This window comes from Ursus maritimus, unplaced genomic scaffold, assembly GCF_017311325.1.
Source record: "Ursus maritimus isolate PB19 unplaced genomic scaffold, ASM1731132v1 scaffold_34, whole genome shotgun sequence".
Taxonomy (NCBI): Eukaryota; Metazoa; Chordata; class Mammalia; order Carnivora; family Ursidae; genus Ursus; species Ursus maritimus.
In genome coordinates this window covers 11,349,682-11,366,483 of record NW_024426008.1, presented here as the reverse complement: position 1 = coordinate 11,366,483, position 16,802 = coordinate 11,349,682, and the positions used below count along the sequence as shown (strand labels likewise).

The 16,802-nt window shown below is 34.6% G+C and overlaps 1 protein-coding gene across 1 annotated transcript in view; it reads left to right on the top strand.

The window, feature by feature from the left end:
- Positions 1–16,066, top strand: part of VPS13A (vacuolar protein sorting 13 homolog A) — a 225,628-nt gene extending 209,562 nt beyond the window's left edge. Inside the window, exons 69-72 of the mRNA XM_040620229.1 lie at positions 8,467–8,552; positions 10,966–11,089; positions 13,455–13,529; positions 14,556–16,066. Of these exons, the coding sequence (XP_040476163.1) occupies positions 8,467–8,552; positions 10,966–11,089; positions 13,455–13,529; positions 14,556–14,606 (336 nt within the window). The 3' untranslated portion in view covers positions 14,607–16,066. The remainder of the gene's footprint in view (positions 1–8,466; positions 8,553–10,965; positions 11,090–13,454; positions 13,530–14,555) is intronic.
- The last annotated feature ends 736 nt before the right edge of the window (positions 16,067–16,802 follow it).

The window sequence follows — 16,802 nt, the reverse complement described above, 5'->3', positions numbered from 1 at the left end:
TTTGGGTACATCATTTTCAAAGGCCCATATTTTCCAACATTTAGTAGTAAGTCCCACTAACTTTAGTTTGCACCAGAAAAATATTTCACTCCACTTAGAACCATCCAGTATTATATAAATAGTCCTTTTTGAATAAGACTTTGAAATTATATCTTTTTTTTGGAGGTGATGGTTCCACTTAGTGGAGTTTCCAGTTTTCTCTTTGTCTCAAGTATAAAATGATTTTTTGAAATTCTCTTTTCTAATCCAGCAATTTGAATGAGACCAATTCGATTTTTAAATCTTTTTCAAATGTTTGTCATTATTGTATCCCTTAAATTTGTAAATATGTTAGAGAAGGATAAATACTATCAAAACAAAATTTAGTACATCCTCAAATGTTACACTCAGGTTCACCTGGAGTCTTACTCTCTTCTTACGAAGTATTAGTTTAGAAGATCTTTAACCTTTATTTTACTAAAGGTGCTAAATTTTCAGTGTAAGTTGAACTTAGTGAAGCTCATTGAAAACTTTTTAGTGTGTGTTCTAACAGTAGTGTTTTAGAAGACAATTAGTATTAAGTTATGAAGTCTATTTTTTTATTGGCAAGATAGCCTATGAAAGAAAGGATGTTCTCTTGCCAAATGAAACTATTCCTTTTCATATAAAGTCAAATTGGAGGTCACTTTCATTCATCTAAAAACAAACTTTAATGTCATCTATGAACGGAAGCACCGTGTATACTTTTTCTGCCAGTTAAGAGTCTTAATTTATAAATTCAAATGAAATGATATCCCAGTTACTTCTGAAGATGACTCTAATGAATGGTAATGTCAAATTTTCCGTGAAAATTGACCACTGCAAAGAACCCTATAGGAAGCAAGGTGGAGAAACGTTATGTTAGGCATTTTGTGGCACTTCAAATCTGAGGTAGCTGTTTAAGTTCAAGATATAGTAAAGCACCAGTGTTGGAACATACAAGTGTGGGAGTCTGCATATTTCTTGTAAAGTAGAATAAATTGCCAGACTACTTCAAATTCAAAATTGCCAAGAGTAAATGTATAATTATATATGTATAAGTGAATTTCTGTTAGATGATCTAGTATGGTTCATATGAATACAAAGAAAAAATTTAATGCCATGTATTTATTCTCTGTACAAGTATTTGTTAAACTCTTATGTATCGGACACCCTTCTAGATCTTAAGATTACAGGCCTAAAGAGAGTAGTCAAAGATTCCTGCTCATCTCTCATGAGATTATAACTGTAGTGACATTTATTACGCTGGTGATTTGAAGATAAATCCAGAGCTGTGTTAGAGGCCAGCCCTGTCATGTCAGACTTTCACTGTTGGTTGATTAGCTGCTACACCAAGGCTCAGAGGAACTGTAAGAATCAAAGGAGACATAAGATATGCCAAGTCATCCAAAAAGATAATGATTCCTAGGTACTACATGACATTGCAGCATTGACACAGTACAGCTTGTGGGATATCCGAATCCATATTCCAGTGAGCTGTTAGAATGGCATCTCCCTGCATCCACTGGACTATACGTAGTTCTTCTGTACTAATCCATTTTGACAATAAAAAGTATCTGAGCTGCAACAATATCCTATGGCTCAGGGCCTGGAATCTGGAACCAAGTAAACCTGAGTTCAGTTCCAGCTTCTCCTTTTGCTAGCTTTATAATCTTCTCTTATGCTTGTCTGACCTTAGTTTCCAGACTGCAAAATGGAGATAACTGCACTACTTAACAAAAGAACAGTAACCTTGGTGGTTTAAAATAATTAAACCAAGTGAGGTAATTAGATAATTATTAGCACAATGTATAGTAAGAACTTGCTATGTTTTCATTATTCCAGGTGAACACCAACCGATGCTAGTTCTTGGTCACTATTACATAAATTTTATGTTCCTCATTTGTCTCCTTTTTATTGGGATAAAAGCATCAATAAATCTTACCCTTTTTTTTTCCTTTCAGTGTTAATAGAATACTTGAAAAATACCACAACCATTTCCACACATTAATTGGTGAGCAATAGAAACAATAAAACCTCAGTAATTGAACTGTTCTGAAATTCATAATATATTAAGAGAAATGGTAAAATGTTTAAAAGAAATTGCTGTTTTCAAGTATGGATAGCATCATGAATAAGTAAATATTGCTCAGTAGAGGTTCTGCTGGAAATATGTTAAAAAGACATAACTATCCACTTACATTATTTCTGACCCACCTCTGGCCCTTCTTCTAGAATGTACTAGGTAGGTTAATTAATGGTCTTCTGTTATCAATGTACATAATTATGTCATGAGCATGATTCTGTCCTTTGTCCAGACTTTTAATTGAACCAGTTGATGACGGTTCACGTCTCTTAAGGTAATATTTTATTTGATTTTATGTCACAGGGTTATACTCCGCTTACATGCCCTGTCTAAGCTGTTAGCATAGCATATCCTTTAGTTAACAATCCAGATAGCTCATTAGCTTGGGAGGAGACAAAGATATGGGGGATTCAGTAAGAGCTAATTCCTCATCAGATTTGATGACAGTGAGATTTGATTTTTTTTTTTAACACCAACTTGCCTCACAGAATAGACAAATATTTCTTCACTGTTAAAAGTGTTTATTCTATTGTATATGAAATCATTGAGCTTTGAGGTAATGAATTTCTACTACATTTTATCATGAAGCTTGGTTGAATGCCTTGTTTTTCCTGGGCCATGGCCCTCAAATCAATCATATTTAAAGTGAATTAGAAAAAGGTTTTATCCCTAACCTTTAATCAGATAACTCTAGGAAAGTTCTACTTACTTACTATATCTTCCTCTAAAGATTGTTTTGAACACGTTGTCTATTTATTTCTTAAATAATTGAGAAATGCTGTCATTTACCATTTTAATTTATGATTACCTGCCTAAATTTTGTTTTTAAAAGCAAGCTTAATTTTTTAATAGAACATGTTTATAAACCTTTCCTCTTTCCCCACCATCTCCTGACTATTCAAATTAGCCAATCTATAAAGCCATCTATTTGTTGTCCAATAGAGTTTCTTGCCTGATAGCATTCTTACTCTTTATTTTTCATCTAGATGAATTTCATTTTCCTCTTATACTTCATGTTGCTATCTTGGGGGGGGGGGACTCTTACCTCCATGAGATTCTAGTCTTCCAAAAGAGTCAGACACTGATAGACAGTTGTTTTGTTTTTGCTCAACTGTGTGTTCTTATCCTTTATCCAGTTTCCTTAAATATATTTCCCATAAATATTAGCACTTTATATTGTTTGGGATTTAAAGCCTTCCATGTTAGTGATTTATTCCTAATACCTGTGTTTTCATATTTTGCTCTGTTTTTCCAGAAATATTTTTGTTGTGGAAATTTGCTGCTTCAGAGCATTTAGATGATTTGGAAGTGTTAGCAATATTCTCTGCATTACTATAGTTTCCAGCTTATGTTCTTTTTCTAAAGTAATGGGACTGATCTGAAGGGAAATGTGGCTGTTAGTAGAGGGTAACTCCGATGCCGCTGTCTTGCAAGTGCCTACTTTCTGTGTTTCTAAGTTTGCGGTCACTTCGGTTTGGATTTATTTGTATCTAATAAGCTAAGGTCTACATATTCATCTTTTCTAATGCAAAAGGAACCCTTTTACCAATAACCATACATTTTAATTGTTGGCTACAAATTCTGACAATTATATGTAACAGTTTGTTTATGTTTCTCTATTTAAGGAAGTTCTCAGTGATAAGTAATTAATATATACTTTAATGAATACAGAAAAATTTGTTTTTTATTTGACACTGCCTCATGTTCATGAGGCTGACCTGTCTAGCATACTAGCTAATGTACTTGATACTTCAGCCTAATTATTTCATATTTCAGCCAAATTTTGGTCTTTATGCAAATCTCTACATAGTGATTTCTAGCCCCGGTTTTGCTAGTTCTTCATTTAGTTTAAAGGGTATCAAATTATTTCAATAGAAACATTGATACCTAATATCTGTTTTGGAGGGAGGAAGATAGGATATTAATGCTAAACTGTTTGGACCCTGTTAACCTAAAAAAACTCAGCCTTCCTGCTGCTTTAGCAGCTTGCCTCAGCATCACCCAGCATCCCGGGGTATGGAAGACCATTTTGACGTGCCATGGGAAACACGTGCCTGACACCATAAGAGGACACATCATGGTTTAGTGAAAAGCACTGGAATTAGATGTTGAAGAAACCACTTTTCTGAGCCCGGTTTTGCAACTAACAGTATGACCCCGAGCAAGTCACTCAAGTGTTACCTTACCTAGTTACCAAGGTGGTTGTGAAGATTAGGTGGGTAAGACACTTAACCTGATCCTCCTCTGCTTCATGTGTTATGCGTTCATGCCTAGATGAACAATACCTTTCCTTGAGGTCTAAAATTCTGGAGGTTTTTTTTTTTCTAAAATAATTTATAATGATGTTTTGAAAAGTATGTATCTTCATATATAGGAAACTTATAAAGACAAATAATTAGGAAATTATGGTCAAAGGCACGACGTTTGTAGACGTTACAGCATGATGGCAGATGATTGTTGATAAACCATCAGGTTGTCTCTCATTCGCTCCCATGTTTCTTTGGGACTTAGTTCCAAAGTTTTAGCTTCTGCTTATAGTGCTGGTTTTATTCCCTGTGTACCTGTTTGTAATGGAGACTGACCAGCAAAATTTTGCTGTATAAGGAGTTACCTTTGATATTTATTCAAATATATCCATTCTGATAACAGAGAATAGTTTCAAAGTAAATTACTATGACCATAATGTCCAATCATCTCTCAGGTGTTGCATTTAAGGTTTTTGGTGAACTCCAAAAAAATATTGCGTGAATGACTTTTTTTTTTTTTTTTGAGATTTTTAGCTTTTATTTCTGTCGGTACTATTAATGACTGTTGACATAGGTTTAGTTGCTTATAAGCAAAGGTTAGATTTTATTTAAGTTGGATCTGAAAAGTGGAAAGTGATGAGAAGCAGGGGCATCTGTAATGCCCAAATTTAAAACAATACTGAAATAGAAGCTAAGTATTTAGAGGTAAACCATAGCTTTTGAGCTATTTGAGGATTGTAGTCTATTAATGGGGCATGTGGACTCTTGACTCCTGGTAGTACTGATGTTCTTGAGGAGATCAACATTTGTACCCTTGATTTTTACTACTTGGTTATGTAGAACAAAAGAAAATAAATACTTTGAAACTAATTTATTTTCAAATACGAAAAATAACTGAAACAAAAGTTTGTAAAATTAAATATGAAACTTCACTTCTGCCCCCACTATTAGCCTTTTCAAGCCCAGAGATAAGTGTTATTAGATTTGTGTGTTACCACCAACTCTCCCAGGTATATTCTGTGGATCTGTAAGTAAGTATACACGAATGTGTTTCTAGTCCCCCACCATTCATTCCCAGTAACTTAATTTCTTTTCACTGGATATATCTGCACATCTTTGATATTATTATGCACATCTACCCTTTTTTTTTTTTAATGACCACAAAATGTCCCATTGTATGGCTATGCTATAATTTATTTAAACAGTCCCCTTTAATGAACATTTAGGTATTTTTATTTTAACATAGGATTACTGTGAAGGTTTCTGTATGTATATCTGGGCATACTTTTGCATAAGATAAAATCTTAGCAGTTGAATTCTTGACTTAATGCATACTTTTAGTTGTTTTGCATTTTCTTGATTTTGAGTTAAGGTGAACATTTTCTCATATGTTTATTGGTCAGATTTTGTGTTTTGCTGAACTACCTGTTCATAAACTTGTGACACATTTTCCTATTGGTTTACTCAGTTTTCTTCTGTTGATTTATTCATATTCCTCTGTGTTTTGAAATTAGGTCCATATCTCTGTATTGACAGAATTTTCCCAATTCTTTTTTATGTTGCTATTTATATTTGTTTACTTGCTTACTGTTTTGCCACTGCATAATGTTTAATTTCCATGTACTGAACAATTTTTTTTACATTAGTTTATGGGCATTGTGTTTTATATTTAAGGCTTTCTCACTTTAAGATTAAAATGTTACTTTTTCTAGTAATTCTATAGTTTCATTTTGTATACTTAAATCAATGATCTATATGGAATTAATTTGGTATAGAGAAAAGTAGGGACCCAGCTTTAGCCAACAAGTTGCCTGAAACACCATTTATTAAAACATGCTTTTCCCCAGTAATTTAAAATGCAGTCTTGATTTTATTTATTCCTATTTTTGGATATATAGGATTTTATAAAGTCCTAGTGTGCATTTGGGTCAGTTTCTGGAATCTATATTGTTGCTGTTAATATGTCTATATATTACTTGTAGTAGCACCAAACTGTTCCACTGCTGAAGCTTATAGATTGTGTTACTGTCTGCTAGCGTAGTTCTCTTTTAATTCATCTTTTAAAATTTATTGGATATTATCACTTTTTTTTCCTAGGTAAATTTTAGTATAATTTTGTCAAAACACTTCCATCTCTTGCCCTCAGAACAAAGACACACCATCTTGGGATCATATGGGGCGGGGAGTGTAAAGATTGGGGCTGGGGAGAGGGAGTAACGCCATGATTGTGATGAATTTTTCTATCTAGGAATATGATAGGGATTTCTATTTTTATATTTTCCATTATTCCCCTCAATAGTGTTACCGCTTTTATCATGTAAATTCTGCATGTTATTTGTTAAACTTGTGCATAAATATTTATTTTTTTTGTTACTCTCGTAAACAATTTTTCCTTCCATTTTTCAATTTGAAATTGTGTTTATAAAATAAAGTTACTGGGTTTATGTACTTAGGGTTTCCAGACAATACTGTCATCTGCAAAAAAATTTCTACTTTTCCTCTGTAATTTTGATATTTCTTTCTCTTAATAATTTATATTTTCTTAGCATTATCTCATCTAGTACCATCCATTATCATATGATTTCTCTCATCTATGGAACATAAGAACTAGGAAGATCGGTAGGGGAAGAAAGGGATAAAGAAAAGGGGGGGTAATCAGAAGGGGGAATGAAATATGAGAGACTATGGACTCTGAGAATCAAACTGAGGGCTTCAGAGGGGAGGGGGGCGGGGGAATGGGATAGGCTGGTGATGGGTAGTAAGGAGGGCACGTATTGCATGGTGCACTGGGTGTTATACGCAACTAATGAATCATCGAACTTTACATCAGAAACCAGGGATGTACTGTATAGTGACTAACATATAATAAAAAAACATTAAAAAAAATTTATATTTTCTTAAAACATGGCCCACTTCACCTAGTTTTTCTAATTTATTTGCATAATTTGTTATCTAATAATTCTTATTAATTTCTTTCGAATCTGTGCTTATATCCCTTTTTTGTTTCTTACTCAAGGAATTTTTGTTTACTTGCCTTACCTACTACAGTAAAGAGTAAAGATACTCTTCAATATTATTACCTTTGAAGTTAGAAAATTCTTCCATGCAGTTAATCTGTATGCCTCATCCTGCTGTTGGTCTTCACTGCTTTTTTCTTTTTTTTAACTTTGTCTGCAATAAAATGAAGACCACTCTGATAGCTTTTTCTACTAAGATTATTATGAAGTCACTTGTTAGCTTTCTTCTAAGCTAAATAATTTTAGTTTCTGGATATAGCCTCATGGAACACAGTTTTCTAAAATCTTTATATTTCTTGGAATTTCTTGAGATTTAACATTTTGGCTAAATTCTTAACATACTTCCTTCCTGTTGAGGGATCTTAGTCACAATTACATTGTTTGCCTTTAAAAAATAGTAGTCTAGCCTACTATATATTTTAAATAGCCAGAGTAACTCCATCCTCAGAGCAAATAGTGTTTTGAGAGTTAAAAATTATAAGTATATTCTTTGTTTTGTTTTTTAATATTTTCAGGGAAAAAGAATTGTTGACAATGTCATGGATAGACAGTGTTTCAGCAGTCTTGAAAATAAAGGTTGTTGCGTAAGCTAGTTAGGTCCTGGGGTTCCATGTTTGTCCAGAAACACTCTGTTCCTTATTTTTGAATGTGTTATGAGGTTGGCAAAGAAAAGCATGTTTGTAAGGCAGATAGGAAAATAACAGGAAGATGCAAGATGGGGCTAATACTAATTTACTAATACTAATACATGTAAATATGTGTTAGCATGTGTTTTTATGCAGATGTGATCAAGTATGATTATGTTTTCTGGGATAAAATGAATGTGCTAATAGTAACTTTAATAGGTTCAATTTAAACTTTGTAGGTAATAACAATATCTTCTAAAAATCCAGCATTAACGATTGGCATAGCTGCAATTGAGTCATCTTGAATGAAGCATTGCAAAAAGTTGCTTTTAAAAAGGAAGCAGCAGTGATTTTGTGCATATTCAGTTTTATGATGATATACTTACTGTATGTTAATAATTTGCCCCCACTGAGAAATGGCTTCTAGAGGATCACAGTGCATTTGCATTAGAATAGAATAATAATGCAATTCTCTCTCTGTCACCCTATTTTAGGTCATGGAAAATGGAAGATTTGCAAAGTACAAGTATTTTACCCATGTCATGATCAATAAGACAGATATGTTAATGATAACTAAAAGGTAAGTTTCTTTCTCGAATGTAATTGGATGAGAGGTTGAGAAGCCACTCACGAAGAGCAGCAGTCGACATCCGTCATTTGTTGCAGACAGTCACACTGATTCCTGCTAACTCCGGTCCTCTTGTGCTACAAGCCTTGTACCAAAAACCTTACATAAGTTCACATTTAGATTTGTGTGTGCATACATATAAGTGCATAGCCATGCACAAATATAAATAGTATTTTTTCAACCAATATGAATAGCACAGAAATTCCCATAAAACTATACCATTTCTTCCCCTTCTGAAAAAGTACACGATTTCAGATTAACCCACAAGTCTTCTGGTGATATCTCTTCATTAGTGCATAGAAATTCACTCACGTACGTACATACACCATTGGAGACAGATCAGTTCTTACATGGATACCCCCAGCTATAGCCAAATATAGTAGACTATAGACGGTAGAGGTACATGTAAAAATACACAGCTTCGGAGGGCCTAGTTTTTGCAAGAGTCGTTGTTAAACGGAGGAAAAGAATGAGCTGGTGCAGTATTAAAACGGGGATTTCTGGATGGATGGCACAGAGTGAAAATATGCCTGAGGGGCAGAGATTATGGCTGAATAGAAAGGAGTGGTCAGTAAGCCTCTGTGGTTTTGTTCGCTATCGAAAAGGTGAAGTTATATGAACATCTTGTTAGTTAAAGCTCACTGTTGAACTTAGCAGTCATTTCTAATGTTTTTCATCCTAATCATTTCTGAGTCTAAAATTTACACTATCTAATTTTCTTATTTAAAAAGTAACACAGAGTAGAAAATTCACATGGTATTAGAAGATACACATGTAAAGTTAGTCTTTATTCCGTCCCAGATACCAGTCCCTCCTTTCCCTGTCCCAGAGGCAACCCCTTTGACTTGTTTCCTTCTTGAACTTTCTGTGCTTATACAAGCATCAAGCATGTATGTCTTAACGTAAATGGAAATCTGTTACATGTACCATTCTGTAATTTTTTGCTTTAGATCTATGTCAATATCAGCATATGGACATCTTTCTTAATTTTTAAAGGACTGCTTAGCGTTCATTTAGAATATGTACTGTATTTTACATCTAAGTTGTTAATAAACTTTTATAATTAGGGACAGTGCTTCAGCAGCCATTTCTGTTCATAGCGATTTTCGGTCATGTTTTTCTTAACCCTCTCTCCCATCATTGACTATGTGAAGCGTGACTCATCAGAGTTAAACAGCAGTCAGCTGCAAAATTTAATAGTTTACAATTTAGTTTGCAACATTTAAAAACTGACCTTCTCAACACAGTAGACCTCTTTAAAGGAAGTCCTTTAAACTTGATAAAGTAAGGGAAGACAGTGAGTTGTAGTTGACTGAAAGGTGGTATTCATACTTCACATTTCCTTTCTTTCCAAGTTTCAGATTTGAGGATTTAAAGGGTCTTTGAATGGGGGGGCGGGGAGTACCAGGTGCCCGCTGCCAGATTAGCCTGTCTTGGATTTTTCACATGGTTGAAGATGTGTGGAACAGTCCCTGTAATCCAGGATTGGTGAAAGAGGGGAGCAGAGACAGAAGATTGAAGTGAGAGATGTAAATCCTTATGAGCTTGTTCCTGCCAGGAGCCAGCTCTTAAATGCAGTCCCTTGACTTACTTAAAAAACAAAACAAAACAAAAAAACAGCTGGTTGCACCTAGAATTGATGTTTCAAGCAGAAAGAAGACCTGGGAAAGTAAAGGCCTTTGAAGGAAGGATTAAATAGAATTATTATAGACAGAATGCATTTTCATTTGATTTTTTTTCCTTTAAGATGGGAAAACAAAAATTAATTTTAAAATACTTTTTTGAGGTAGGTTGGTAAGCCTTTTGCATGGAGCCTTGGTAATAAACATTCTAAAGTGATTAATTACATGAAAGTTCTCCAAGATATTAGCTAATAATAGATTCTATAAATTTTTTCTATTGTGTGTAAAATACCTTACATATTTGACTTTTAGAAGTTACATTCATTTTTTCTAACATAAGTATGTTGTGCTATAAATTTCCCACTAAGCATGGTTTTAGCTACATCCCACAGATTTTGCTATGTTGTGTTATATTTTCATTCTCATTCACTTAAGATATTTTCTCATTTCTTCTGAGATTGTTTAACCCATGGATTGTATAGTAGTATGCTAATTTCCAAGCATTTGGAAATTTCTGTTACTAGTTTCTCGTTTAATTTCATTATGATCCGAGGATATACTTTGTATGATTTCAGTTCTTTTATATTCCTTAAGGAATATAAGATTTTTTTTTATGACTCAGAATATAGTCTCTCTTAGTTAATGTTTTATGTGTACTTGCAATGAATGTATATCTTGCTGTTATTATATTATTGGACATAAATCCCTTTATTTCTACAGTGGATTCTTTTTTGTCCCCCCAGTGGTGTATTGTTTGTAACAAAAGGAACATTTGGACAGCTTACATGTGAGTGGCAGTATAGTTTTGATGAGTTTACCAAAGAGCCATTCATTGTTCATGGGAGAAGATTACGCATTGAAGCAAAGGTATGTTGAATAGAATAGATGCTTTTAAAAAACTTGGAACTGAAAATAATGCATTGAAATGGTCCTCTTTCCTTTTGTAATTTTCCCATCTCTTTTATAGACATTGCTTTGTCTTACTGTGGTTTTCCTTTATACCTCCTGTCTTATTCCGGCTTAAAGAAAAGCAAGCTAGGCCAAGAAAAAATATGTGACTTTGTGTGCTGTTGTGTTGACAACAATGTTCCTGGGCCTTCACTTTCTAGAACCCCAACTTCTCACTGCTGTCCAAGACACAAAAATGAGAAAATCATTTGTATACCTCAGAATCCCTAGAAGTTCCATACAAAATGTTTTTCCCTGACAATCTTAAAAAAAGGACACTTGAAAAGTTACCTCTCTCTCTAACAGACAGTTATTGGTGGTACTTTTTATAGATACCAACTTCCCAATTCCATTATAATCTTGAGGGTAGAGACCATTTCTCACTCTGCATTGATAACTAGCATGGTATCTGGTACTTGGATGTAGATATAATGAATTGTTAGTCATTTGGCAAATCACAGAGACTCAGTATCCATTGTAAGTTTTAACGATTGCAGGAGGTATTATAAGTGATACAAAGAAATGCAAGGTATTTGTCCTCAAAGTATTTGACCAGATACCTTTGTGTAGGGGCACTTTGGCACTGGCTGTATTAGTAGGAAATACTGTAAATGATACAGCCCAAGTAAGTTTTGTTCTTTGTTATTTTGTTTTATTTTGATTTTGAGGGATTTAATTGGTTCCTATAACTGAAAGTCTAAGTCTGTATCTGCTAGTTAGATGCGCTCCTGTGATGTTATTAGCAGTTACTCTCTCTCCCTTCCTGTCCTCCTCCATTCTCCCCTTCTTCACCACCCCCACTTCTAGGTTCTGCTTTCTTCAGTGTTGTCTTCATTGTCAAGCTGGCCAGCAGAAGTTCCAGGTTTATATCCTACTAGCTCAGCAGCATGAAAGCTTCTCACTGGGTCTCACTGGGCCACCTTTGGTCACATACCTATTCCTGAGCCAGTCACTTTGGTCAAAGAGCTGTTATGAGCCAGTTGGCCAGGTGAGGGTCATGGGATCACCGTGGTGCTACCAAGAAGGAAGGGTCAGCTCTATCTGAAGTATTTGGAGTGAGAGAAGGTGAGAAATAGTTGCCCAAAGGAGATTCAAAAAGTCGTAGCTGAGGAAGAAGCAGTAGACACAGGCAGGCAGAAACAGATGTTTTCTGGGCTAGCCGATAGAACAGAACTGCCCCGGGGCCTTGTGTTTAACCATTAAAGATCACGTCTCAGTCTTACCACTCATTCCAAAGACACAGGCAGCTCCTGAGTAGACTGGCTCTTTGTTCTTGAGGATCCTAGACCAACTTACACTTTGAGAATTTCTCTGATTCACTCAGAAAATGAAAGGCCCTGTTGCCTTATGCGAAATAATGGATAGTGGCTATTACCTTCTGCTCTAGCCTATACTGCTTTCCTGGCTTTTTTCATATCTTTTTCTCTCTCTAAAGATAAACTTCTTCTTATCTTCTTGGTTTCTTTCCCTTTTACCTTTTCCTGAAACCTTTTATCAGCAAATATCTGCGTGTGTGTGTGTGTGTGTGTGTGTGTGTGTGTGTGTGTGTTTTAAGTAAAAGAATCTGATATCTTTTGAGTCTATTTATGTGAATGTTTGAATTACTAGAGAAATTGTTCGACCTATGAGACCCTCACATTGCTTCCTGTATAGCTCTGCCCTAAGTTAATAGAGGTAAACATCACCCTACTCATCATTAGTCCTATTATTTCTGTTTGTCCCTCTTATGCTTACTATCCACCATTAGCTCTCCCCACAAACACTGAAAAGAATACCAGAGGAGTGTAAAAGTGGAAGACAAAAAAAAAAAAAAAAAGAAAAGTAGAGGGCATTAAGCCTAAGCTACATTCTTATTGCATGACTGATTTAAAATATCAGAAGTTACATACATACACACACCCCTGTACACATGTGTATATTATTTTTTAACTGAACTCATCTTGATTTCATGGCCAGATACCAAGAACTATCTGAGAAACTATTTGGAGGGGAAAACACTGCTCTGACTTACCTCCTCATCCTTTGCATAAACGCTGTATGGCTTTAGCAGTTGAAATCTCAAAGCTTCCTAACTTAAGCTTAATGATAATGGATATGTTAGAATTAAGTCTTTTTTTTCCCCATTTGTGTTTGATTCTTCTTGGTTCTTCATTCTTGGCTTTTTTAAAGGTATATGATTTGTGTAAGGTGGACACTTTAAGCACAGATTTATAAAACTGTGGCATTTTTTAAATCCTATTTCTACAACTGGATTTTCATTTTAATGAAGTTACTCTGTTTATAGGAACGGGTGAAGTCTGTGTTTCATGCCAAAGAGTTTGGAAAAATAATTAACTTCAAGACCCCAGAGGATGCTAGGGTAAATATAAGAATCTCTTTTACTTAAACAGATAGAAGCTTCTCATTTCAAAGCCATGTAATAAGTTGGACTGTTTTCTAAGACAGATAAATTTTGTTTTTAATTTTGTTTTTGCATTTTTACAGTTTTAGTGTATGTAACTGGATAATGTTTCCTCAAAACTATGTTTCATTACCACCTTTCTCAGTTTCTCTGTAATATGTTTTTCATTTAATCTCTGTCACCATGTTATTTTATCCCAGAAGGTTTGTTTTTAATCTTTCTGCTCTGCCAGAAACATCCAGAGAAGGCTACTGGGCTCAGTTCTCATTCTTTGTTTATCTTAGAGACATTCCCACTAAGTTCTTCTTACGTTAATAGAAGCACATATACCTCTGCTGAAGCTTCTCGTAATGGGATAACCCTAATATTGCCTCCAGGGCTTTCATCTGGCACACAGCCCCAGTGATAATAGACATTATTGGTAGGAAGGTTCACATTATATTTGCATTTTATTTTTGCGATTTTAAAGCCTTTAAAATAGAAAAGATCTGTATGATGAGAGCACCCAAAATGCTCAAGAAGGTTGCTATGCTGCCAGCCACTGTAGCATTATATGTAATTATTCCTACTCCATCAGTAGAATCCCATATATGGAATCCTGAAGGTCAGAATTGACATCAGTCAGAAGTAAGTTTGCATAGATAGTTTTCACACTATGCCACAGTTATTCAGCCAGCTGCCAAATTACCCTTCTCTCTCAGGATGGTTTATTTTACTTTTCTTGTTCTGAAGATGAATATTCAAGTCCAAAGACCTTAGAAAAACATTCTTAACTATTAAATCAAACCTGGTACCATTGTCTCTGAACTTCCGGGCTATTTAACTGAGGTGAATGATGTCTTATGCAGGATGAATTTAATTATTGGCCATGAGTATACACCTAACCAAACTAGAAAGCCAACTTCTAAATTTACATTCATTACATTGTGAGTTTCATTGCAAGTTCTTGAAATAAGCAAATGTTGGTTTATTTCCCCACAACAGTGGATCCTCACAAAACTAGAAGAAGCAAGAGAACCTTCCCCAAGATTATGATGGAGAATACTGCCTGAAGAGACACAGCAATAAATCATTAGAGTTTCAACCTTGTACCTTCCAAAACCAATTTGGGAAGTATAGTACAGAAGTAATCTCAAGTACTGAAGGAAAAAACAAAAAACAAAAAATTGGTTACAATCAGGTAAAGCAATCATGTGATTAAAATATTTCAACTCATTGGGGATCCATTTGGTTTTCTAACTTGAATCATGCATCTAGTTAAAATTCTAATTACTTTATAAAAGAAACATTTCTTTTATGAATCTTAAATATTTGCTCCAAGTGGTTCTTTGCAACGTGGAGAAATTGCCCATATTGTGCACCTGCCATGGAGCTGAGTTTAATGTTTCTCGTTCGTATTTTAGACTTCTGTCGTGCTTACTTCAGACTCCCTGAATCAGTAACAGGTAAACGATCAAATCAAATATATCCTCAATGGTATCGAGAGAACCTTAGTGGTAGTTTCTTTAGAAACATGAAGTTCTTTTTACAGATAAATATTTTGGTATTATTTTCCTTATTTTTTTTATAAAGGATAGGTTTGAATTATACTTCCACAGCATGACTATGAAAAACAACCTTTTTTGATATATATAATATAATATAATATAATATAATATAATATAATATAATATAATATTAGATTGAATAATACCCCTTCAAGCCTCATCTTAAGAAGGGCTGGAAGAAATGAGTGTCATACCCAAAAAGGAAAAGCCCTTTTCAGAACTTTGAAGCCTTAGAAATACTTCCTCAAGCCAACTTCATGGGGACTACTTGGTTTACCCAAGTCACATTTTTAACAGATTGCTGACTTTAACGGAAAATCCCTGAAGCCTTAACAATACCAACTTTCCATTCACTGATAATATGAAATAAACGAAATTCCCACCATCTTAGATACAACTTATGCTTCAGAACAGGTAGCCCTTCTTGTAACTAAGTGTCTGTACTCTAAAGTGTCGATTACCCGTTCTGTTGGCAGAAGATTGAGAATTGCTGCTGTGCTTTCTCTGCAGTTATTCAAATCAGAATCACTTTTAAAAGCTCATCAGGATAAAAATCATGGGCTGCGCATTAGTAAAAATAAGGTCATGGGGTTTTTTTCCCTTGGTTTTTGTCCAAGATCCTTGTACCTTAATATAAATGGACTTTTTCAAGTGAAAGGGGATGAATATATGATTGTGAACCATGAAGAGAATGATGCAGTGTCTTATTTAGTTATTGAATAGTACAGAGTATTTGATGCATGTCATATGTGCCATGAAATTATTATAAACTGTTTTTGGGATTGGAGACTCTGTATAGTCAGTGATTGTGAAATTTTTCTCAGGGTCCGCAAACCCTTGCTTTGTTGTAAAAGCTAAAATAAACAGCATGCCAGACGGTAATTGTATTTCTTCCTGACCGAATCCTACTACTGATTTTCCTTTGATTATAAAAACACTTCATTTTCAGTAGTTTCCCCCAGAATGTGTTTTTCTTTGCTGAACATAACTTGAATCAAATGATGACAAATTTCATATCCCATGGTAGTGCGTGTTCCCATGATAACTTTTGTTCAGAGCAACATAGACATTTTCTCTGTTGCTCAGCTCCTCCGATTTTATATACATTAGAATTAAAACTAAAAGTAGTGGCCAGAAAACTTTCATCAGATTGTCCCCATTTTAAATGTTGCTTTACTGGAGTTCTATTCAGTGCCATTAACCAAGTACCTCTTTACCTACTACAGTTTCATGATTTCATTCTCAGAAAAAATACAGACCCATAACTTCTTGGGTGTTCCATGGTAAAGGGGAAAAGCCTGAAAGAGTAAGCAAAGATTTTTCTAGTTTCCTCTGGAGAGCAGAAGGGAACGGGTCTTATAACTAGTACTGAGGCAAAGCCAGCCTGCCTGTTCTTCCTGCTCACTTACCCATGAGGACCTAGAAATATCTTTTCTTATTTTTGAGTAATGGTCTGCCCATCAACACCTCCCGTCACTTCCTTTGTTTCTAGAATAGGAAGACCCACGATTACAAGAGCAGTCATTTATCGATTGTCTTAGAAGATTGTCTGTATCTAAATAAGGAACATCAGTAGATCACTAGATAAGGAGTCTTTTTAGCATAACATTTTATAATTCTATGTTTGAGTCTATATTCTTTTTTCTTAAACATTACAGAGTCCATAATCTTACTGTATTTGAAA